The sequence below is a fragment of the Asparagus officinalis genome, chromosome 5 (genome assembly GCF_001876935.1).
Source record: "Asparagus officinalis chromosome 5, Aspof.V1, whole genome shotgun sequence".
Lineage (NCBI taxonomy): Eukaryota > Viridiplantae > Streptophyta > Magnoliopsida > Asparagales > Asparagaceae > Asparagus > Asparagus officinalis.
The window spans coordinates 40,304,508-40,326,143 of NC_033798.1; the positions used below are offsets into that span (position 1 = coordinate 40,304,508).

The following is a 21,636-nucleotide window of genomic DNA, read 5'->3' on the forward strand; positions in this document are numbered from 1 at the left end:
CTACATCTCCATTTTTTCGGGCCCAAACAACCGAAAAATCAATTTTTTGATTTTTTTTTTTCCACCGGTGTCAGAGAGGAACAGAGGCTTTCTTTCACTTTCCGGCATGTTTTGTCCAAACCAAATAGGTCCTTAGAAGAAAATAAGTTTTTAAAAATATTTTGCAAAACCACCTGCCAGCAGAAATTAAATAACTTCATGGGAATGCATAATAAATTAACTCATCATAATGAGCATCCTATCAAAATATCCATCAATTTCCTAAATGAAATTTAGCAACCTAACGTTTCAGGTTGTGAAGTGCTTGTTAAACAAGCTTAACCATCACATCAAAATATACTAAGTTATCAAATCAGAAATGATAATATCGTCAAGTCAAAGGGACCATATAACAATCTGATTTCTCCATCTCCTAGGTGACTTGTCCTAGAAAATCTAAATGTAGTCTAGTGCTAGACACATCACAATGTGTACTTATGACATATACCCAGGGAAACTCCATTCCCGGTGGTTAAGACCCACAATCACATCTCACATATTGGTATCATGTATAATAACATATTATAACGAAGTTATCATTTACTAGTTGGTTAAACACGAGTTTAAAAAATCTTTAAGTTAGATCACATCTCTAAGCAAGTGATTATCGCAGTGCATGATCTAATAAAATAATTTTGAAGGTTATTAAAACAATTATAGAAAATAACACCAAAATTATATATATAACAATTAAATCTATTAATATTACAAGAATACTATATAATTTGTACTGGATGTTCAAGAGCATATGATTGCTACTCTAGCAAGAGATGCAAACAATGATGGATAATGGCCCGTGGTTATTTGGTGAAAGACCAGCCTTGTTGAAGCAATGAAGTATGAGTATGATTTTAATTATGACCAGTTTTACTCTAATGCGTTTCCTCTATAGAAATTCACAATTTTGGTTATTCTGTTTTAATTAGCCTTTCTATAATATTTGATTTTCTCTAAAAGGAAGTATCTTTCATCTTCTTATGAATCTTTAACCTCTATGCATAAGTACCATATTTGCATTTAACTCTTGTTAATGCAGTGCTGACTATAAAACCTGTAACTTTGCTATAGAGGGAATATTAAGGTACTACATTGCCACTATTAACAAATTTGAAATATCTTTTCCAGAAAGGAAAAGGTGGGAGATTTCAAAAGATTGCCTGAAGACTCAACCCTGAGTAAGCATTAACAGAAATTTTTTTATCTCAGACATCATACAGAAACAAGTAGCTGCAAGCAAAGCTGCAAGCAACCCGGGCAACATTAGATAGCAGAAGACTGTTTTAAGATAGCAGTTACAAACAACAGGCCACCACAGGCAAATTCAGGTCCAAAGCAAACAGGTTCATCATACCTCAGAGAGGAGATAACAAACAACCTTCTAGATAAGGGTAATACATAAACCATCAAGAAATCCATACAATAATTCATCACCTACATAATCAATATCGGTCCACACCAAAGCCAGAACGGTCATTTAGAGAGACCAATGCCCACCGTGGCCAGAATGGTCATAAGCCCGCACTGGACCATGAGCCGGGCACTGACTGTTCCCTTGCAGAGCGAGCTCGAGCTCCCCAGAGAACTGACCGTTGCCATCATCATCAAAGTGTCCTAATCCCATATCATGCTGGATCTCATGATGACTAGTACCAGCTCCATGATTCTTGAAACCCCATGGATGAGCCATGCAATGATTGCTCGGGATGATCGGTTGGCCCATTGGAGTACCACCTAGGCCAATGCTGGCAGAGATATTTGGGGCTCGGTTTCTGGGGGCAGCACAGGAAGTGGTTCCCCAGGGCTGAGTTGACAGAAGAGAGAGAGCACAGCTGGAGTCGGTGACTCCAGCAGCAAAACATTCACTCGGTGGAAGCTCAGAAGTGTAGTGAGTCGAGGGATGGATGTATGGATGTGTCACTATTTCATGGCAAGGACCAGCTGGGTTTCCAAGCCACTGATTTCCACCAGCCACTCGCTCACTGGACCTTACAGCAGGCCACAGATTTCTCGACGGAGGAGACTGAGTCCTTGGGTAACTGAAATCCATGAGAAAGCTCCTGAATCTGCTACCATCTTCTGCAAATTAACAATGTCAAATTGCTATTAAAAATAGTCAGGTTAAAATTGAAAAAGAAAAAATAGAAGAAAAATATAAAGGTTAAAGGGTAAATTATAGAGAATTCTCCTAAAGTTTGTGTTATTGACAGAAAATCCCCTGAAGTTTTTACAGGTGATACTTTACTCCCCTCTTTTAATTTCTACAAAATTGACTTGTATGTAAAAGCACATCGTAGGATATGACAGTTATATGCACTCCCATATAAACATATATATGATTATTTATCGAAAATAATGATTACATCTGACATTTGATGATTATAAAATGATACAGGTATTTGAAATCATAGGAGGATTTTCTGTAAGTCATGCAAGCCAGAAAATCCCCTGAAGTTTTTACAGGTGATACTTTACTCCCCTCTTTTAATTTCTACAAAATTGACTTGTATGTAAAAGCACATCGTAGGATATGACAGTTATATGCACTCCCATATAAACATATATATGATTATTTATCGAAAATAATGATTACATCTGAAATTTGATGATTATAAAATGATACAGGTATTTGAAATCATAGGAGGATTTTCTGTCAGTCATGCAAGCCATTCATGGATTTTTTTCAATTTACGGAAAGATAAAATGATAGAGGAAAGTTAACCATAGATGGAAGATGAGAGTCTCCCGTAACGTGGGGATAAAGGGCCAGGAGGTGGCTTCCTTCGACGCTCATTGTGACCAGCAAGGCGTCTGCGACAGCTTCGTTTCCCTTGATCAAATTCATGCAACTGATGGAACCTGCAAAGACATGTTAAATTAAAATCAGAGAGTAAATGGACATGGAAATATTTGTGAACTACTAATCACACAAGTTGATAATACTCTTCATGAATCCCTTCCTCAGTGCAAGATTAAGCTAGAAGAAAACTCAAGAGGGGCAAACAATTTTTATATCTGACCTATGAATGGCTTGTTGAACAATTAGATATACGATCTAAAAGTGGCCAGTTAATCATAGTGAGACTGTAGGGAAGCGTTGAGTGGATGTGACAAGGAGAACAAGAACGTAAATACAAACAGGACTAAAGATGACTCTAGGAATCCATTTAAGAAAATGTAAGCAAGAGAGATGCACACCGAAAAGGAAAGGACTGAAAATGACTAAGTGTTATGACAAACTCTCCAGCATAAGCTAATATCAATCACACGAGAGCACGAAAAATATCAAGAACACACGAACACAAAGATATACGTGGTTCGGCTTGTAGCCTAGGTCCACGGGCGAAGGAGGAGAAAATATTTACTAATTGTGAGGAATACAAAGTGCAATCTCTCAATCCCAAATAACACCTCAAAAGCCTAATACAACTCTCAACTAAAGGAACAAAAGAGAAGAACATCAAATACGCTTCACAAAAGAACTCTCTTCTTGATTGGTGCTCCGAAGATTATTGATAATTATTGGCTTGAAAGATTATTCTTATATAGCCTTGAAGATCTCAGCTCCTTACTGTCTAAGGAATAAGAGTTCTAATAGGAATAGAAGTCCACATGTCCTAAAACCCAATAAGAGTCCAAGTAAGAATAAACCTCTAATATGATTGGTTGTGCAAAGTCTAATGTAAGTAGGACTTTTGATCAAAACAAACCAAGTCATAAAAGGAACCCCTAAAACAATATGGATTTGAGTATTTGAGGCAACCTATAACACTAAGCCTTCTCATATCCCAGTCTTATTAATGATCGATTGAGAAGGATTTCAATCCTCTCCACTGTGAAGAAATAATAGAGAGACTACTACTTTTAGTTACAATCATTTATTTTTAATGAACTATTCTTTGAATAAAAAACAAAAATGGGTGTAAGACATGGAAGACAGCTAGATTTCAAATTGGAGAGGGACTAAATTCTATTGAAATTAACTAAAAATGATCAAGATAAGAATTAAAAAGAAAGTTAATAAGATAAAAGTTGCATAATACCTCACCAAGAGGATGATAAAAAAACTTGCGCTCGTACAAACAACTTTGTGGGCCATCAGGATATATTCCAGTAATATTCTGGAAAAGATTTAATTGTCTACGAAAAGATCAAAAGGTCAATTTTGTGAATACCAATTGCATATATGTCAGAAGGAAAGGAAAGAAGCATTCTTTTGAAAATTGAAAGGTAGAAACGTAATCTAGCATCTGACTGATGCAGAAGCATGAGACTAGATGCTGCTCTACACAAGAAATAAAATTCTCTCGCATCACTGGGATATCATCCGATTAATGTTCAGTTATCTGATGCCTTACTAGGAAATTAGAAACTAAGGAAGAGGAACAAAATCTTCAAAAGGTAGGTGAAATTGAGTGTGCAAGAGTTATTTCTGTTAGTCTAAAGTGTAGACCCAAAGTTGAAGCCGAAACTGGAATCAAAACGAGTGAGAAAAATCGAGAAAAACAGGAGGAGACCTGCACGGTCGACCGTGGCGGTCGACTGCGAACGTGCACAGAAGCTGACAAGAGGCTGGAGCTGAAGGCGGTCGACCGCGACGGTCGACCGCACCAACCCTGTAGGATTTTTGGTCTCGGGTTTTTGATACGGTCGACCGTGATTGGTGTGTGGTCGACCGCGATACCTGCGGTCGACCGCGATACCTGCGCGGTCGACCATCATGGTCGACCGCGATGCAGTCAAACAGTTTCCTAAACTGTTTTGGATTCTGTTTCTTTTCAAGACTCTATATATACCTAAACGTTTTTAGGGCTTGTTTACACACGAAAAAAGAGAGTTTTTGACAGCAGAAAAAGAGAGAATCTCAGAGAGATAAAACCCTAGTTTGAGAGCATGTATTTTTTCTTCAATTAATCAAAAGAATTATGTGGTGTGGCTCCCGAGGACGTAGGCACGTTGGCGAACCTCGTTAAATCTGTGTGTTCATTTCCTTTATTATTTCTGCAAGTTTTTTTATCTTTATTTGAGGTAAATTTTCCTACTTTCCTACTTTCAACACAAGGTTCGGAAGGGCAATGGTTCGATTTGATGGGTTCGAATCCCCAACAACTAGTATCAGAGCTTAGTTCAGCAATTTGTGTGAAAACCATGGCAGAGGAAATCAAATCTAAGATCGAGAAGTTTGACGACTCAGACTTCGCCTACTGAAAGTCGCAGATGGAGGACTATCTGTACCAGAAGGACTTGTATCGCCCGTTGATGGGTAAGGATAAGGGACAAAAAAAAGGAGTCAAATGATGATTAGGAGATACTGGATAGGAAGACTCTAGGGAAAATCCGGTTGTCGCTCGCCAAATCAGTAGCCCACAATATCTTGAAGGAGTAGACGACGGTGAGGTTTATGGAAGCGCTCGCGAAGATGTACGAGCAACCGTCGGTAGCAAACAAGGTGCATCTCGTCAAGACTCTTTTCAACCTCAAGATGGCAGAAGAACGGTCCTTCACGATACACCTCAGCGAGTTCAACACGATTGTTGATCAGCTTATCTCCGTAGACATCACGTTCAATGATGAAGTGTAAGCCCTATTGATTCTATCGTAGTTGCCGGATAGTTGAACAAGTTGTGTGACGGCAATCAGCAATTCGACGGGGAAAGAGAAGTTGAAGCTGAGTGAGGTTGTTAGCATGATTTTATTCGAATCAAAAGGTTCAGGTTCAGCGCTAAGTTTCGAGCAGAGAGGCAGAAGACAGAAGAAAGAAGAAAGAAAACCAGAATAGGAATCGGTCAAAATCAGTAATGAAGAGGTCGAACTCGAAGGTTAGGCCTATTAAAGAAAAGTGTTGGAACTGCGATTAGGATGGTCATATGTCTTCAGTCTGTAAAAGTCAAAAAAAGGATGTGGGTGAGCAGGAGGCTCATATCATGCAGGATGCCTTGATCCTTACTATGGATAGCGACTCGGATTCTTGGGTCATTGACTCAGGAGCCTCTTTCCACGCTACTGCTAATAGGAAGTTTTTTCAAAATTATGTAACAGTGGACTTTGGAAAGTGTATTTGGGGAATAACGAGCCTTGTAATGCTGTTGGAAAGGGTGAGGTGCAGATCAGATGAAGGGCTCTAAGTGGACCTTGAAGAACGTGAGACACGTGCCGAAGTTAAAGAGGAATCTTGTTTCGGTGGGACAGCTTGGAGCAAGCTATGTTTCGACATTCACAGGGGATTCGTGAAGAATCTCCAACGGTAAGATAATAGTTGCTCGAGACAACAAACTAGAAACTCTCTACCTCACCCTATATGCGAGTGACACCCTCGCAATTGTAGCTGGCAAAAAGAGTACAGATCTATGGCACAACAGGCTAGGGCACAGGAGCGAGAAGGGAATGAAGATCTTACATTCACAGGGAAAGATAACCAGGATCGATTCCGTGAAAGTCGGGGTTTGTGAAGATTGCATCTTTGGGAAGCAAAAAAGGGTTAGTTTTCAGAAGAATGAAAGGCCATCTTTCCCAGATATCTTTCATCCAAGTTAACCAAACCAAATCCCAGATATCTTTCATCTCTTGATTACTTATTGTTGACAGATAACGGTGAACCGGAGTGCTATGAAGAGGCAATACAAGTGAGTGAATCTCAGCAGTGAGAGCATGCGATGCAGGAATAGATGGATTCTCTACTCACTAATGAGATATGGGAGTTAGCCTAGCTACCTGCGCAGAAGAAGTCCTTATATAACAAATGGGTCTACTGGGTCAAGCAGGAGATTGATGGAAGCAAGAGATTCAATGCCAGATTAGTAGTGAAGGGGTTTTAACAACGGGAAGGAGTAGACTACACGGAGATATTTTTCCCTGTAGTGACGCTCACAACCATCAGAGTGGTGTTGAGTTTGGTAGCTACAGAAGATATCTTTCTTAAGCAGTTAGATGTAAAGACTGCCTTTTTTATGGTAACTTAGATGAAGAAATCTACATGAAGCAGCCTGTTGGCTTCATTGAAGAAGGAAAGAAAGAGATGGTGTGCAAGCTCAAGAAGAGTTTATATGATTTGAAACAGGCTCCGAAACAATGATACAAGAAGTTTGATAACTTCATGCAAAACAATGGTTACAGAAGATGCAATTCGGACCATTATTGTTATTTCAAAAGGTTCGAGTCCAGCTTTATTATCTTGTTATTATATGTTGATGACATGTTGGTAGCAGGATCGTGTTTAGAAGATATAAACAGTTTGAAGAAACAGCTAGCAAAGGAGTTTACAATGAAGGATCTGGGTGCAACAAAACAGATTCTAGGGATACGAATCAGTAGGGATGAAGCTCAAGGGACGTTGAGATTGAGCCAAACTGAATACATTGAGAAGGTACTTCAGAGGTTTAACATGCAGAATGCCAAAGTTGTTAGCACGCCCCTTGGAAGTCAGTTCAAGCTATCTGAGAATCAATCATCTAAGACAGATGCAGATAGAGAGCATATGAGCAGGTGCCATATTCTTCGATCATTGGGAGTCTCATGTATGCGATGGTTTGCACTAGACCGGACATCGCCCATGCAGTGGGAGTTGTGAGCAGGTTTGCTAGTAATCCAGGGAAACAGCATTGGGAGGTCGTGAAGTGGATATTACTATACTTGAGGGGAACAACGAACAAACCACTATATTTCAGAAAAAAAGAGTTGGTGCTGCAGGGATACGTGGATGCGGACTTCGCCGTGATCATGATACGAGACGAAGCATCACGGGGAATGTTTATACCTTAGTGTCGATAGCAGTGAGCTAGGTCTCACGTCTGCAGAAGATTGTGACTTTATCTACAATCGAGGCTGAGTATGTCACGATGACCGAAACAAGGAAATGATCTGGTTGAACAGGTGTTTGGAAGAGTTGGATCTGAAGGGAGAGGAGTTTTTTATTATGATAGTCAGAGCGCTATACATCTTGCCAAGACTCCAGTATATCACGCCAGAACGAAACACATCAACGTCAAATATCATTTTATACGCTCGCTAGTTGAAGACGGAAAGTTACACTTAATGAAGATTTTGAAGAGTCAAAATCCGACGGACATGTTGATGAAGGCTATACTTCAGTTTCTCAATGGTGATTGCCACTATGTTTCACGAACAAACCACTATGTTTCACGGAAAGTTACGCACAACTTCAGTTAGACTTCACGAGTATAAGACGAAGGCGGAGCCAAACTATGAGGATCGTCGAGATCGCCGGGATATTGTTGATTGAAGAAAGGATTTTTTTTTCCGAAGAGGAGAAGATACATGCGAAGAAGGGGAGAGTTTGGGTGAACTTGTTGATGGCATTTTGGTCTCTAAGTGAGAGATTGTTAGTCTAAAGTGTAGACCTAAAATTAAAGCCGAAGCTGGAATCAAAACGAGGGAGAAAAATCATGAAAAACAGGAGGAGACCTACACGGTCGACCGTGGCGGTCGACCGCGAACGTGCACAGAAGCTGACAAGAGGCTGGAGCTAAAGGCGGTCGACCGCGGAGATCGACCGCGTCAACCCTGTAGGGATTTTTGGTCTTGGAAATCAGTTCGATCGACCGTGACGGTCGACCGCGCCAACATTGTAATGTTTTCTGCTCTCAGGAAAGTGGTTTGGTCGACTGCCGGTTCGGTCGACTGCCGCGGTCGACCGTGATACCTGCATGGTCGACCGCGACGCGGTCAAACAGTTTTCTAAACTGTTTTGGATTCTATTTCTTTCAGGACTCTATATATACCTAAACGTTTTTAGGGCTTGTATACACACGAAAAGAAAGTTTTTGACAGCAGAAAAAAAGAATCTCAAAGAGATAAAACCCTAGTTTGAGAGTTTATATTTCTTCTTCAATTAATCAAAAGAATTATGTGGTGTGGCTCCCGAGGACGTAGGCACGTTGCAGAACCTCGTTAAATCTATGTGTTCGTCTCCTTTATTATTTCTGCAAATTTTTGATCTTTATTTGAGGTGAACTACTTTCCTACTTTCAACACAAGGTCCGGAAGGGCAAGAGTTCGATTTGATTGTTTCGAATTACCAACAATTTCTTGTACAATGTTTAATGAGAAAATCTGAGAACTTTCAGTAGAATTTAAATAATCACCACACGATACAAGAAACAAAGATGCTATCCAAAATTTAGTAAAACCTGACCTAAAGATACTTTGAAAGATGAACGCAGAGAGTCAAAAGCATCATAGTTTAAATGAAGATGTGTTCGTGAATTATAGGCTCCTCAGGGCAAATGAAGAAATTTCAACAAAAATTATATACTAGAAAAATACCTAACGAATGAAGAAGTTGGTGGGCCAACCCTCTTGTAAGACTTGGTGAAAAAGTTTCGTAATGCTTGGTGGGCAAGATTGATAAAGCTTAATGGCAAGTTAGGCAAAATTTGATAGATAAGTTTGCTAAAGCTTGGCAGTCAAGGCTTGTAGCCTATTTAAAGATTCTTGTGAGCATTGGTGGAGGCACACAAAATGAGAGAAAATTTGAGCATTTTTAGCGCTTGTGAGAGTGTTCTATGGATACTTTAGGTCTGGGTATATGAGGGGTTACAGGGTTAGGTCGGGTGGTTATTCAACTATAATTCTCTTGCAATTTTTTGCTCAAAGAGAAGAACTAACCCTTGCTCACTGATATAGTCAGTTTTGATCAACCACATAAATCTCTTATCGACCTATATTTATCTTGTTATTTCTTTTTTCACTAAATTGTGTTTTGTGCTTAATTAATTTCACAATTATTTCCACCGAGGATTTCGAGACTAGGAAAGCTTATGAGGCAGACTGGGAAGCAGCCTCTGATCCAAAAGTAGGAATCTCTCAAATATGTTGTCTTCCACGCTAATAATGATCTGATCTAAAAAGTACAAGCATCTTGATGGTCAAACTGTCGCCTATCCGAATCTGATTAAGATATGAAAGTGTCAGGGACGGATGGTGAAAACATTAAAGTTGGTGTTGATCCTGGAAGTCAATAATAGGGAAGGAGAAGTGTTCGAGCTGGAGATACGGACTCATTTAAGGGCTGTTATGTAAATACAAACAGTTGTAAACATTGTTAGAGTCTGTTATAGGTAGTTGGGTTCAGTTGGGAGTCGGTTATTATTGTTTTGTTCTTGTTACATGTTCATGCACGTATTTATGCACGTTTCTGTTTTGGTTCCTTAAAGTGATCAGAGTATAAAGAGAGAGGAATTGTAATGATGATAGATGAAAAAAAACAATTGGTTTCTTTCTCTTAAATTCAATCTCGTCTCCTTCTCTCTCAATCCTTCTTTCAAGTTATCTTTTCACTTGAATTTCATCGTTCACACAATTCACCATGACCCGAAACACAGCTAAGAGAATTAGCAGAGGCGCGATCCTCTTAATTGGTATCAGACCAGCTGGAGTTGAAGGCGGGAGCTGAAGACTCTATGGGCGACCGTGAGAGAGCTCCAAAGGATGATGGCACTCAGCAAGAAGCTCATGAGGAGAGAACCCTCAATCAACACGGAATCTTCAATCAGATGGCTCACTTAGAGAAAACCTTCACTCGACAGGGAGCTCGAATTGATGAATCTCTCATTAAACAGGGAGCTAGGATGGAGGAATCACTCACTCAAAAAGGGCTCATTAATAAAGAATTCCTCACACAATTGAGAGAAATATCTTCTTAATTGCAGGATCTCAAGCAAGCTAAGAGTATAAACTTTGAAACAACAGGATCTGGGATGAGAAGTGATCTCAAGCAAGCTAAGAGTATAAACTTTGAAACAACAGGATCTGGGATGAGAAGTGATCAAAGAAACTGGGGACCAGGATCACGAATCGATCTCCTGGAGCGGGAGAACGACCGGGAAATAATCGAAGAATTTTCAACTCATGAGCAAGAAGTGATCACAGAATCCTTGGACCAGGAAGCAGGGATCAAATTCAGGGAAATAACCAACCAAATCAAAGAGGCTTTGAATTCTCTGGAGAGTTTCCAGCAACTCATTATTCTGGTAATCCCTTGATTCAAAAAAAAATCTTTTTTTAATAATCAGAAACTAGTTCAACCGAAATCTTTGCGATTAGATTTCCCAACTTTTTCTGGCTCTGAGAATGTTGTTTATTGGCTAGAACAAACGGAGCAAATATTTGATTATTATGAAATCAAGGAGGATGAGTGAGTGAAGGTATGTTCTTTCTATTTGAAAGATGAAGCCTTACAGTGGTTTCGGTGGTTCACCAAGAATCTTGAGAATTATCAATATTAGGATGTTTTGAAAGAAGAAATCATCACTAGATTTGGACCTAGTGAACTCCTTAGACCCTATGATACATTCTTTACTATGAGACATATATCCACAGTGAGAGAATATCTCGGGAAGTTTGAGCAGACTCTTGGATTATTAGAAGATCAACCCTCTAAGAGACACATTCTGAAAAAAATTATAGGGGGTTTTGAAAGAGGAATTGAAGTACGAAGTCGCTGCTGTAAGACCTTCTTCGTTGAAGGGCGCATTGTCTTTGGCTAAGTTGTTTGAGGACAAACAAAAAAAGGAAAAGAAAATTAGAGGGAATTGGAATACTGCTAACCAAAGAAGTCAGTAGAATCATTCCTCCCAAGAGAATGTCATACAGGAAAGGCCTAAACCCTCTCCTTAATTCAAGAAACTTACTCCTGAGTACTTACAAAGAAAAAGAAATCAAGACCTTTGTTTTACATGTGATGAAAAATGGCATAGAGGACATTAATGCAAGGGGAAACATTTGTTCATACTAGAAGGCATAATGGAAGGATGTTCAGTTGAGGAAGAGGAAGGTGGTGATGATAGAAATGAACCTTATGAATTAGCCATTGAATTGGCTGAAAGTTTGGTAAGAGGAGCAACATCTATTTCGGTGCAAGCTCTTAGTGGAGTTTCAGCTGCTCACACTATTAGAATTGTGTGATTTTACAAAAATCAATCTATCAGTATCTTGATAGATTCTGGTTCCACTAATAATTTTATCAACACCATGCTGGTTAAGAGGCTGGGGCTAACTGTGATAGAATATAACAATTTTGATGTTCTTGTGACCAATGGGGACCTCATTAAAAGAGTTGTGGTGTGCTAAGGAGTAACATTAGACTGTCAAAGAGTGAGCATCCACGTAAACTTATTGGTGATGCCTATGGGGGGAAGCCAGATTGTGTTAGAAGCCGATTGGATGAAGACTCTGAAAGACATCACTCTTAACTTCAAGAAATTACATGTGACATTCATGTGTGGAGGAACCAAGAGAACACTGCAAGGCATTATTCCTGGAGAACTACATCTTGTAAATGAGAAGAATATTGAAAAATCCATGAGGGAACAAGAGGAGGGATATTTGATACAATTATGCAGTATAAGCATGAGGGAATCTGTTACAGGAACTAAAATTGAAAGATTACCCTATATATACCTCATTGCATTTATCATTTGATATATTATGAGAATGTTTTAAAAGATTTTAACAAGGGTTTAAGCTTGTTTTGTTTTTGTTTAAAAGAGTGTTTAAGAAGCTTTCAAGCATTTGAGAGTTTGAGTTTGTGAAATCTATTTCACAAGAGCTTGAGGAGATCGTCTACTAGTGTTTGAGCATCTAACTATACTCCCTCGATCTCTTGATCTATTGAGAAGTTTTCTAAACTCTATTTCTAGCTCTTTTATATATATTTGATTATCATTGTTATTAAGCTAGAATTATATTGAGTTTAGTTTTGATTTATTTCTCTTTGCTTACACATACACAACCATTGAGCTTATTGTATTTATATTCATAGTATATTTGGGTTGTGGGATTGTATCATTAAGAGTGAGCTTACATTGTGTTCTCATCTATTGTAGAGAACAAATCATTTGTTATATTGTGAGATTGTAAGGTTTTCGACGAGCTAGAAAACTGAGTGTGTTGTTGTAAAGTTTTCGATGAGCTAGAAAACCGAGTAAGAGTGTGATGTGTGAACGTTGATCGGTGAGCGTTGAAAACCGATATTGTGATGTGTAAACGTTATTCGGGTGAGCATAGAAAACCCGGTTGTGATAGTGGAGTTCTCCCCGGGAGTGGGGAGCGGAGACGTAGGACGGAAGGTCCGAACTCCGTGATCATTTGATTGTGTTTGAGTTTGCTTTGACGTTTCATTTGTGCTTAGTGTTCATTACATTCTTGTCGTCATCGTAAATTGCCCTATCACATTTGTAGATTGTTTATTTCACTATTGTGTTAGTTTATATATCCTTGTATATATTTCATAGTATATCTCATTGCTAGGATATATTCATTTGCTCATATTACTTATTCTTGCTTATAACATATTGTATATCTATCTTGCAAGAAGAATAGTTTGAATTAGTTTTAATTGGCATAAAATCGAATTAGATTAGCATAAGACTCTAATCACACCCCCCCTCTAGGGTCTTAACAATTAGTATCAGAGCTTGGTGCTCTTTGATTTAAGATCTAATCGCCTTGAGTTAAAGATCCAAGTTATCTTTTTGTGCTAATCCAATTTTTAATTTTTGTATCTTGCTTGCATATATACATTATGGATATGAACGATGCATCTTGTTTAGGTTATGCCATCAATATTGCTCCTAGATTAGATAATTTTCCCTATGCCTAATGGTGTGTTAGATTTAAACTTTTCGTTCAATTTAAACACTTTGATTTATGAAAAATTATAGATGATGCTTATATTGTGCCCACTATGAAGAAATCCAAGTGGAATAAAAATGATCATCGTATGTTTACAATGAACAATATTTTGTTAGAATATTTGCTAAATGCTCTTGATTCATCTATGCCTAACAAATTTGTTTAATTTGATAGTGCTTACAACTTATGAAAATTTATTAACGCACATCAAGGGGACTTGGAGGCGATCCGACAAGCTTTGGAGGATCCGGCTTCAAGCTCATATCGAGCATCATGCACACGGTCACTAGGCGATAGCCCTAATGAGGTTTACGAGTCCAAAACCACTAATAATTTATCTAGTGATGAACTTGTTTGTGCTAGTGAAAAATTATTGCATGCCTATAACAAATTGCATAAAGATTTTATTGATTTACAAAGCAAGCATGAAGATTTGAAATCTGATCATGAGTTGTTAGCATCTAAGTTTAAAACTATTTCTAATAAAAATGTGATCCTTAAAAAAAACAATAAAAAATTAAAATTGGATCATGTTTCTTTAACTTCAAATGTTGTTAGTTTAACTCATGAAAAAAATAATGCCATGTTAGAAGTAGAGAACATAAAAAATGATATTACTTCTTTTATAAATGATTATTTATGTTCTACTTCTAAAGTTAATACTAATATGCCTAATGATAAGTTGAACAATGTTAAAAACCGTATTTCTGCTTTAGATTCAACTCTTAATACATGCATTAACAACCATAAGAAGCTTGTGAATATGTGTGTCAAGTCTAAGTCAAAATCATCCACTCATCATGCACACATATATAGCAAAGTCTACAAATGCACAATTTGCGGTCGTAAAGGCCATCTTGCTAGATTTTGCTATGATGCACACAAACATAACAATGCTAATGCTCATTGTGCATCTCATGTAGCTTCTTCATCACATACACATGCATATGCTTATCATGCACATCATAAACATGCTAATATGTTCAAATGTGATCTTTGTGGACGTTTTGGCCATTTGGCAAAATTTTGCTATGATTTGAAAAAGACTTCACTTTTGCCAAATAATTTTAAAAGACCACAAAAGTTTAAGTGTGATCATTATGGTAGATTTGGTCATTTGATCAAGTTTTGTTTTGATTTGAAGAGAGTTTCCCATTTGCAAAATAATTTTAAAAAACAATCTATTTTGGAAATGAGTATCGTGCACAACCGTTTGGTCAACATAAGCAAATGTTTCCTTTCCAGTTTACTTATTGTAATCGGAAGGGTCATTTGAGTAATTTTTGTTTTGACCGTGTTAGTGCACCACATGTGCCTAAACGGGTTCATAACCCTAGGGCTTTAAGCTTGAATGATAGGGGTCATGTCCCTAAACTTTTTGGTACCAATAATTCTTGGGTACCAAAACAAATTTAATTTTTTTACCAAGTATTTTAATGTTTTTTTTTCTTTTCTTGGTTTTGAAAATTATGTTTTAAAATCTTTTGGTTACGAAAACAATTTTTTTATCAAATCTTTTGTTTTCATGATTATTAGTTTTGATTTTAAATGAGAGGTTTATAGTTATATACCCTCCGGGTTTATTGGGTGTTTATTTCCAAATCATGTTTACCGGATACTAGAATGATTATATGGGTTGGAACAAGCTTAAGAGCTTGATATATTGTTGCCTCTCTTAAAATTCTTTTATTAAAGATTTTGTTTTAAATTATTGCTTTGAATTCATTATATTCCACTTATATGATGATATTTATGTGTTTGTGCTTATGGATCATCTATTCGTGCCTTATAATGTATTCCATGTGGTTTGATCAAATCCCACAAAGAAAATTCTCTTGATTGATCAAACATCGTTTTTGGATTTAAATCTTGATTTATGATTTCATTTGAGTGATTTGTTTTCCCTTCTTTTGATTTCATAGATCTATCTTTATACACTATGTTTTTATAGTTGTGTTAATGAGACACTATTTTTATTTTGATGCATCCACATGTGTTCTCAGTATCTTAATGTATGTGAATAAATTTTTAGCATGCTCTTATCTATGCTTGCTCACATGTTTTACCTTGATCTTTATTGCATATATTTTATATGGCATTTTGATAGGGGGAGCTTTCGCTCTCTTCATTCTTTTGTCTCCTTTTTGATGTTGTTAAAGGGGGAGAAATATTGTGAATATACATTTCCTTGTTTATATGCATGTGAATTATAATTTATATATTCATTTCCTTTCATGTATATATCCTTTTTGTAAATTATTTGTCATCATCAAAAAGGGGGAGATTGTTAGCATTCTTATTTTTATGATGATTTAACAAACAATTTATATCTAATATTATTTGTCTATGTTTGTATTTTGTTATTTATTGTAGATCAACAATATGTTGGAGGATGGATGGAATAAAGCTTTCACGATCATATCCAATGGAGATTAACGGAATAGTGGAGTGAAGCAATGCAATTCAAGTTAAAGATCCAAGTTCAAGCTTCTTCCGCAAGTGTACCAAGTCAAGCTTATTAAAGATCAAGATCAAGCTTGGGTAATTTAGTTTAGCTTTTTATATTATGTGTGTTGGTACTCTAAGCTTAATCATATACAAACATACACGTATTTGGTTTTATATATATATAGTCATATATATAAATACAAGTTTTGATTCGTTTTTGGAAAAATCAAGTTTTTTGTTCATGTACGTGCATGTGTCCGTGCATGTTTTTACAAAACAGATACGTTTTCACAATTGGGAAATGCGATTTGAAAAATTTCTTTGTTTACATGTTTATCATCATATATACAAACATTTCCCCAAGTTTTACTAATTTTAGAGTTGTTTTGTTATTTTCAATTGAAATTACAAAACCGTATTTTCAGCAGTTTTTTTTAGAAACTGTTTATCTGTATTAAAACATTTATTTCTCTCAACTGGGAAGTGATATTTCAGAAATTCTTTCTCTAACATGCTAATCTACATGTCTAGAACCTTCCTTCAAAATTTCATGATTTTTAGAGTTGATTTACTATTTTTAATTGTTTTTACAAAGTGAGATACGCAAAATTTTAACATCTGTCAAAATCTGGAAAAGTGCGGTCGACCGCCACGGTCGACCGTGCTACAGTGCGGTCGACCGTCAGTAGTCCAGAGACCGATTTTGTAATTTTTCTTCTGACGGTCGACCGTCACGATCGACCGCCGATGTTACCGTTGTACAGTAAGGGTAACTTGCTGAATTTTGTCTTTTAGTTGTTTTTGGGGGTTTTGGGGGTTGTTTTCTTCTATCCTATATATACCCCATTGCATTTATCATTTGATATACTATGAGAATGTTTTAAAAGATTTTAACAAGGATTTAAGCTTGTTTTGTTTTTGTTTAAAAGAGTGTTTAAGAAGCTTTTAAGCATTTGAGAGTTTGAGTTTGTGAAATCTATTTCACAAGAGCTTGAGGAGATTGTCTATTAGTGTTTGAGCATCCAACTATACTCCCTCGATCTCTTGATCTATTGAGAAGTTTTCTAAACTCTATTTCTACCTCTTTTATATATATTTGATTATCATTGTTATTAAACTAGAATTATATTGAGTTTAGTTTTGATTTAATTCTCTTTACTTACACACACACAACTATTGAGCTTATTGCATTTACATTCATAGTATATTTGGGTTGTGGGATTGCATCATTAAGAGTGAGCTTGCATTGTGTTCTCATCTATTGTAGAGAACAAATCATTTGTTATATTGTGAGATTGTAAGGTTTACGGTGAGCTAGAAAACCGAGTGTGTTGTTGTAAAGTTTTCGGTGAGCTAGAAAACCGAGTAAGAGTGTGATGTGTGAACGTTGATCGGTGAGCGTTGAAAACCGACATTGTGAGGTGTAAACGTTATTCGGGTGAGCATAGAAAATCCGGTTGTGATAGTGGAGTTCTCCCCGGGAGTGGGGAGCGGAGACGTAGGACGGAATGTCCGAACTCCGTGATCATTTGATTGTGTTTGAGTTTGCTTTGACGTTTCATTTGTGCTTAGTGTTCATTACATTCTTGTCGCCATCGTAAATTGCCCTATCACATTTGTAGATTGTTTATTTCACTATTGTGTTAGTTTATATATCCTTGCATATATTTCATAGTATATCTCATTGCTAGGATATATTCATTTGCTCATATTGCTTATTCTTGCTTATAACATATTGTATATCTATCTTGTAAGAAGAATAGTTTGAATTAGTTTTAATTGGCATAAAATCAGATTAGATTAGCATAAGACCCTAATCACCCCCCCTCCCCTCTAGGGTCTAACACTGTGATTCTATATATCTTGATATGTTTTTAGGGTTTGTGTAACATGAAAATGAGGGGTTTTGACGACACTTTGAGATCAAAAATTTTAGAGAGAGTCCTATTGCGAACATTATAATCTTTTTCAATTAATCAAAGTTTTTTGATGAGGCTCCCGAGGAAGTAGGCATGTTTGCTGAACCTCATTAAATCTGGTGTTCTCTGGTTTGATTATTCCTGCAAGTTTTTTTTTGTGATTTCCTCCTTGCCTATTTTCGGCACAAATCCGAAAAGGACACGGGTTGTGTGTTCAACCCCAACAACTGGTATCAGAGCTTCGTTCAGGAAATTTGTACGAGAGCCATGGCAGAAAAAAACAAATCGAAGATTGAGAAGTTTGATGGGTCAGACTTCGCCTACTGAAAGTCGCAGATGGAGGACTATTTGTACCAAAAGGACCTTTACCGTCCGTTGATATTGCGAGCATTGTAATCTTCTTTAATTAATGAAAGTTTTTGGTGTGGCTCCCGAGGACATATGCACGTTTGCCGAACCTCGTTAAATTTGGTATTCTCTATTTGATTATTCTTTCCTGTAAGTTTTTTTATTTACTATGATTTCCTGCTTGCTTACTTTTGACACAAGATCCGGAAGGACACGGGTTGTGTGTTCAACCCTAACAACTAGTATCAGAGCTTCGTTCAGAAGATTTGTATGAGAGCCATGGTAGATGAAATCAAATCGAAGATTAAGAAGTTTGACAGGTCAGACTTTGCCTACTAGAAGTCGTAGATGAAGAGCTATCTGTACTAGAAGGATTTTTACCGTTCGTTGATGGGCAAGGCTAAAGTAAAGAAGAAGAAGGAATCAGACGAGGACTAGGAAATATTGGATCGAAAGGCTTTAGGGAAGATCCGATTGTCACTCGTCAAATTAGTTACCTACAATATATTAAAGGAGAAGATGACGATGGAGCTTATGGAAGTTCTCAAGAAGATGTACAAGCAACTGTCAGCTGCAAACAAGGTGCATCTCATCAATACGCTCTTCAACCTTAAGATGGCAAAAGAATATTCCTTCACGTTGCATCTCAGCGAGTTCAACACGATTGTTGATTAACCTATCTCCGTGAACATCACGTTTGATGATAAAGTGCAGGCCCTATAGATTCTGTCGTAGTTGCCGAATAGTTGGGCATATTGCGTGATCGCAATTAACAACTCGACAGGGAAGAAGAAGTTGAAGTTTAGCGAGGTTGGTAGCATGATTCTATCCGAGGAGGTTAGAAGGAAATCGTCCGAATCAGAAGGTTCAGGCTCAGCCCTAAATCTTGAGTAGAGAGATCGAAGCCAGAAGAAGGAAAACCAGAATAGGAATCGGTCAAAGTCGAAAAAAAAGACATCGAACTCGAAGATTAGGCCTATCAAAGGGAAGTGTTGGAATTACGGCCAGAATGGCCATATGTCTTCAATCTGTAAAGCACAAAAAAATGATGCGAATGAGCAGGAGGCTAATATCGTGCAAGATGCCTTGATCCTTGTTGTGGATAGCGATTCTGATTCATGGGTTATCGATTCGGAAGCCTCGTTTCACACCACTACTAATAGGAAGCTTCTTCAGAACTGTGTAACAGGGGATTTTGGGAAAGTATACTTGGGGGACAACAAGCCTTACTGTATTGTTGGAAGAGGCGACTTGCAGATTCAGATGAAAGGGATCCAAGTAGAATATGAAGAACGTCAGATACGTACCGAAGCTGAAGAGAAATCTTGTTTCGGTGGGTCAGCTTGGAACATAAGGCTATATTTCAACATTCACCAAAATTCGTAGAAAATCTTTAACTGCACTATGGTGGTTGCCCGTGGTAACAAAACCGAAACACGCTACTTAACTTCACATGCGAGCGACCCTCGCAATTACAGCTGGTAAGAAGAGTGCAGATCTGTAACATAGGCTGGGACACATGAGTGAGAAGGGTATGAAGATTCTATACTCATAGGGAAAGCTAACCGACATTGATTCAGTTGAAGTTGGTGTTTACGAGGATTGCATCTACGGAAAGCAAAAGAGGGTCAACTTTTAGAAGAGTGAAAAACCACCTAAAGCTTAGAAGCTAGAGCTTGTCTATACAGATGTTTGGGGTCCAGCTAGCGTGTCTTCTCTTGGCGGTTCGGCATACTATGTCACTTTTATTGATGATCACTCGAGAAATGTGTGGGTATACTTCATGAAGCACAAGTCAGAGGTGTTTGGGATCTTCAAGAAGTGAAAAGCCATGGTGAAGAACGAGACAGATGTGAAGGTGAAGTGTCTGATATCAGACAATGATGGAGAATACGAGCTGGAGGAGTTCAAGAGGTTCTCTGCTCTAAATGTGATTCGTTTGAAGAGGACTACTCCAGGGACGTCGTAACAGAATGGCGTTGTAGAGAGGATAAACAAGATATTGACAGAGCGTGCGAGGAGCATGTGTTTACATGCATGTCTACCTAAGATATTTTGGGTGGACGTGATGCATACAACAGCTTATTTGATTAATCATGGGCCATCAGTTCCATTGGATTTCGAGAATCCAAAAAATGTTTGGAGTGGCAAAGAAGTTAATCTCTCACATTTGAAGGTATTTGGTTGTGTGACATATGTTCATATCAGTGACCATGTCAGGGACAATCTAGAAGGTAAGTCACAGAAGTGTATATTCATTGGATACGGCATTGATGAGTTCGGGTATCGTCTTTGGGATGAGAAGAACAGGAAAATCATCAGGAGCAGAGATGTGATATTCAATGAGGAGGTGAAATATAAGGACAGAGACAATGTCAAAGATAGCCAAAGCAGTGGGAGCAGCACTAAGGATGTAGGTGGATCCGAGTACATGTATTTGATGGAACTTCCAGATGAGGGAGACAGTGTTAGTTCTGACCGAGGAACGGAGGAGACTCTAGGTGCAGAGACTACTACCTAGAGCGTAGAGCTTAGGAGGTCATCCAGAGTACCTAAACTGAATCCCAGATATCTTTCGTTACTAGATTATTTGCTCTTGACAGGTGGCGGAGAACCGGAGTGCTATGAAGAGGCTATGCAAGCTAGTGAATCTCAGCAGTGAGAGCAAGTGATGCAAAATGAGATGGATTATCTCCACTCGAATGAGACATGAGAGTTAGCCTAGCTATCTACACAGAAAAAAACCTTACATAACAAGTGAGTCTACTAGGTCAAGCAGGAGAGTGATGAAAGCAAAAAGTACAAGGTCAGATTAGTTGTGAAAGGGTTCCAACAGCAGGAAGGAGTGCATTATAGGAAGATATTTTCACCCGTTGTGAAGTTTATAACCATCAGAGTGGTGTTAAGCTTAATAGCAGCTAAAAATCTCTACCTTGAGCAATTAGATGTGAAGACTGTCTTTCTTCATGGTGACTTGAATGAAAAAATCTATATGAAGCAACCTATTAACTTCATTAAGGAAGGAAAGAAAGAGATGGTGTGTAGGCTCAAAAAGAGCTTATTTGGTTTGAAACAGGCTCCGAGATAATGATACAAAAAGTTTAACAACTTCATGAAGAACAATGGCTATGGAAGATACAATTCAGATCATTGTTACTACTTCAAGAGGTTCGAATCCAGCTATATTGTGTTATTATTGTATGTGATGACATGTTAGTTACAGGACCGTGTTTAG

The 21,636-nt window shown here is 37.8% G+C and overlaps 1 protein-coding gene across 2 annotated transcripts in view; it reads right to left on the reverse strand.

Annotated features, from left to right (window-relative positions):
* The window catches only part of LOC109842819 (squamosa promoter-binding-like protein 14), a 31,855-nt gene continuing 11,470 nt past the window's right edge, over positions 1,252-21,636 (reverse strand). The window contains exons 2-3 of one of the 2 annotated variants that reach the window (XM_020411719.1): positions 2,759-2,895; positions 1,252-2,112 (exon numbers count right to left, since the gene is read on the reverse strand). In XM_020411719.1, the coding sequence (XP_020267308.1) occupies positions 1,514-2,112; positions 2,759-2,895 (736 nt within the window). In that variant the 3' untranslated portion in view covers positions 1,252-1,513. Of the gene's footprint in view, positions 2,116-2,758; positions 2,896-21,636 lie in introns of both variants that reach the window. The other variant, XM_020411718.1, reaches the window with a different exon arrangement.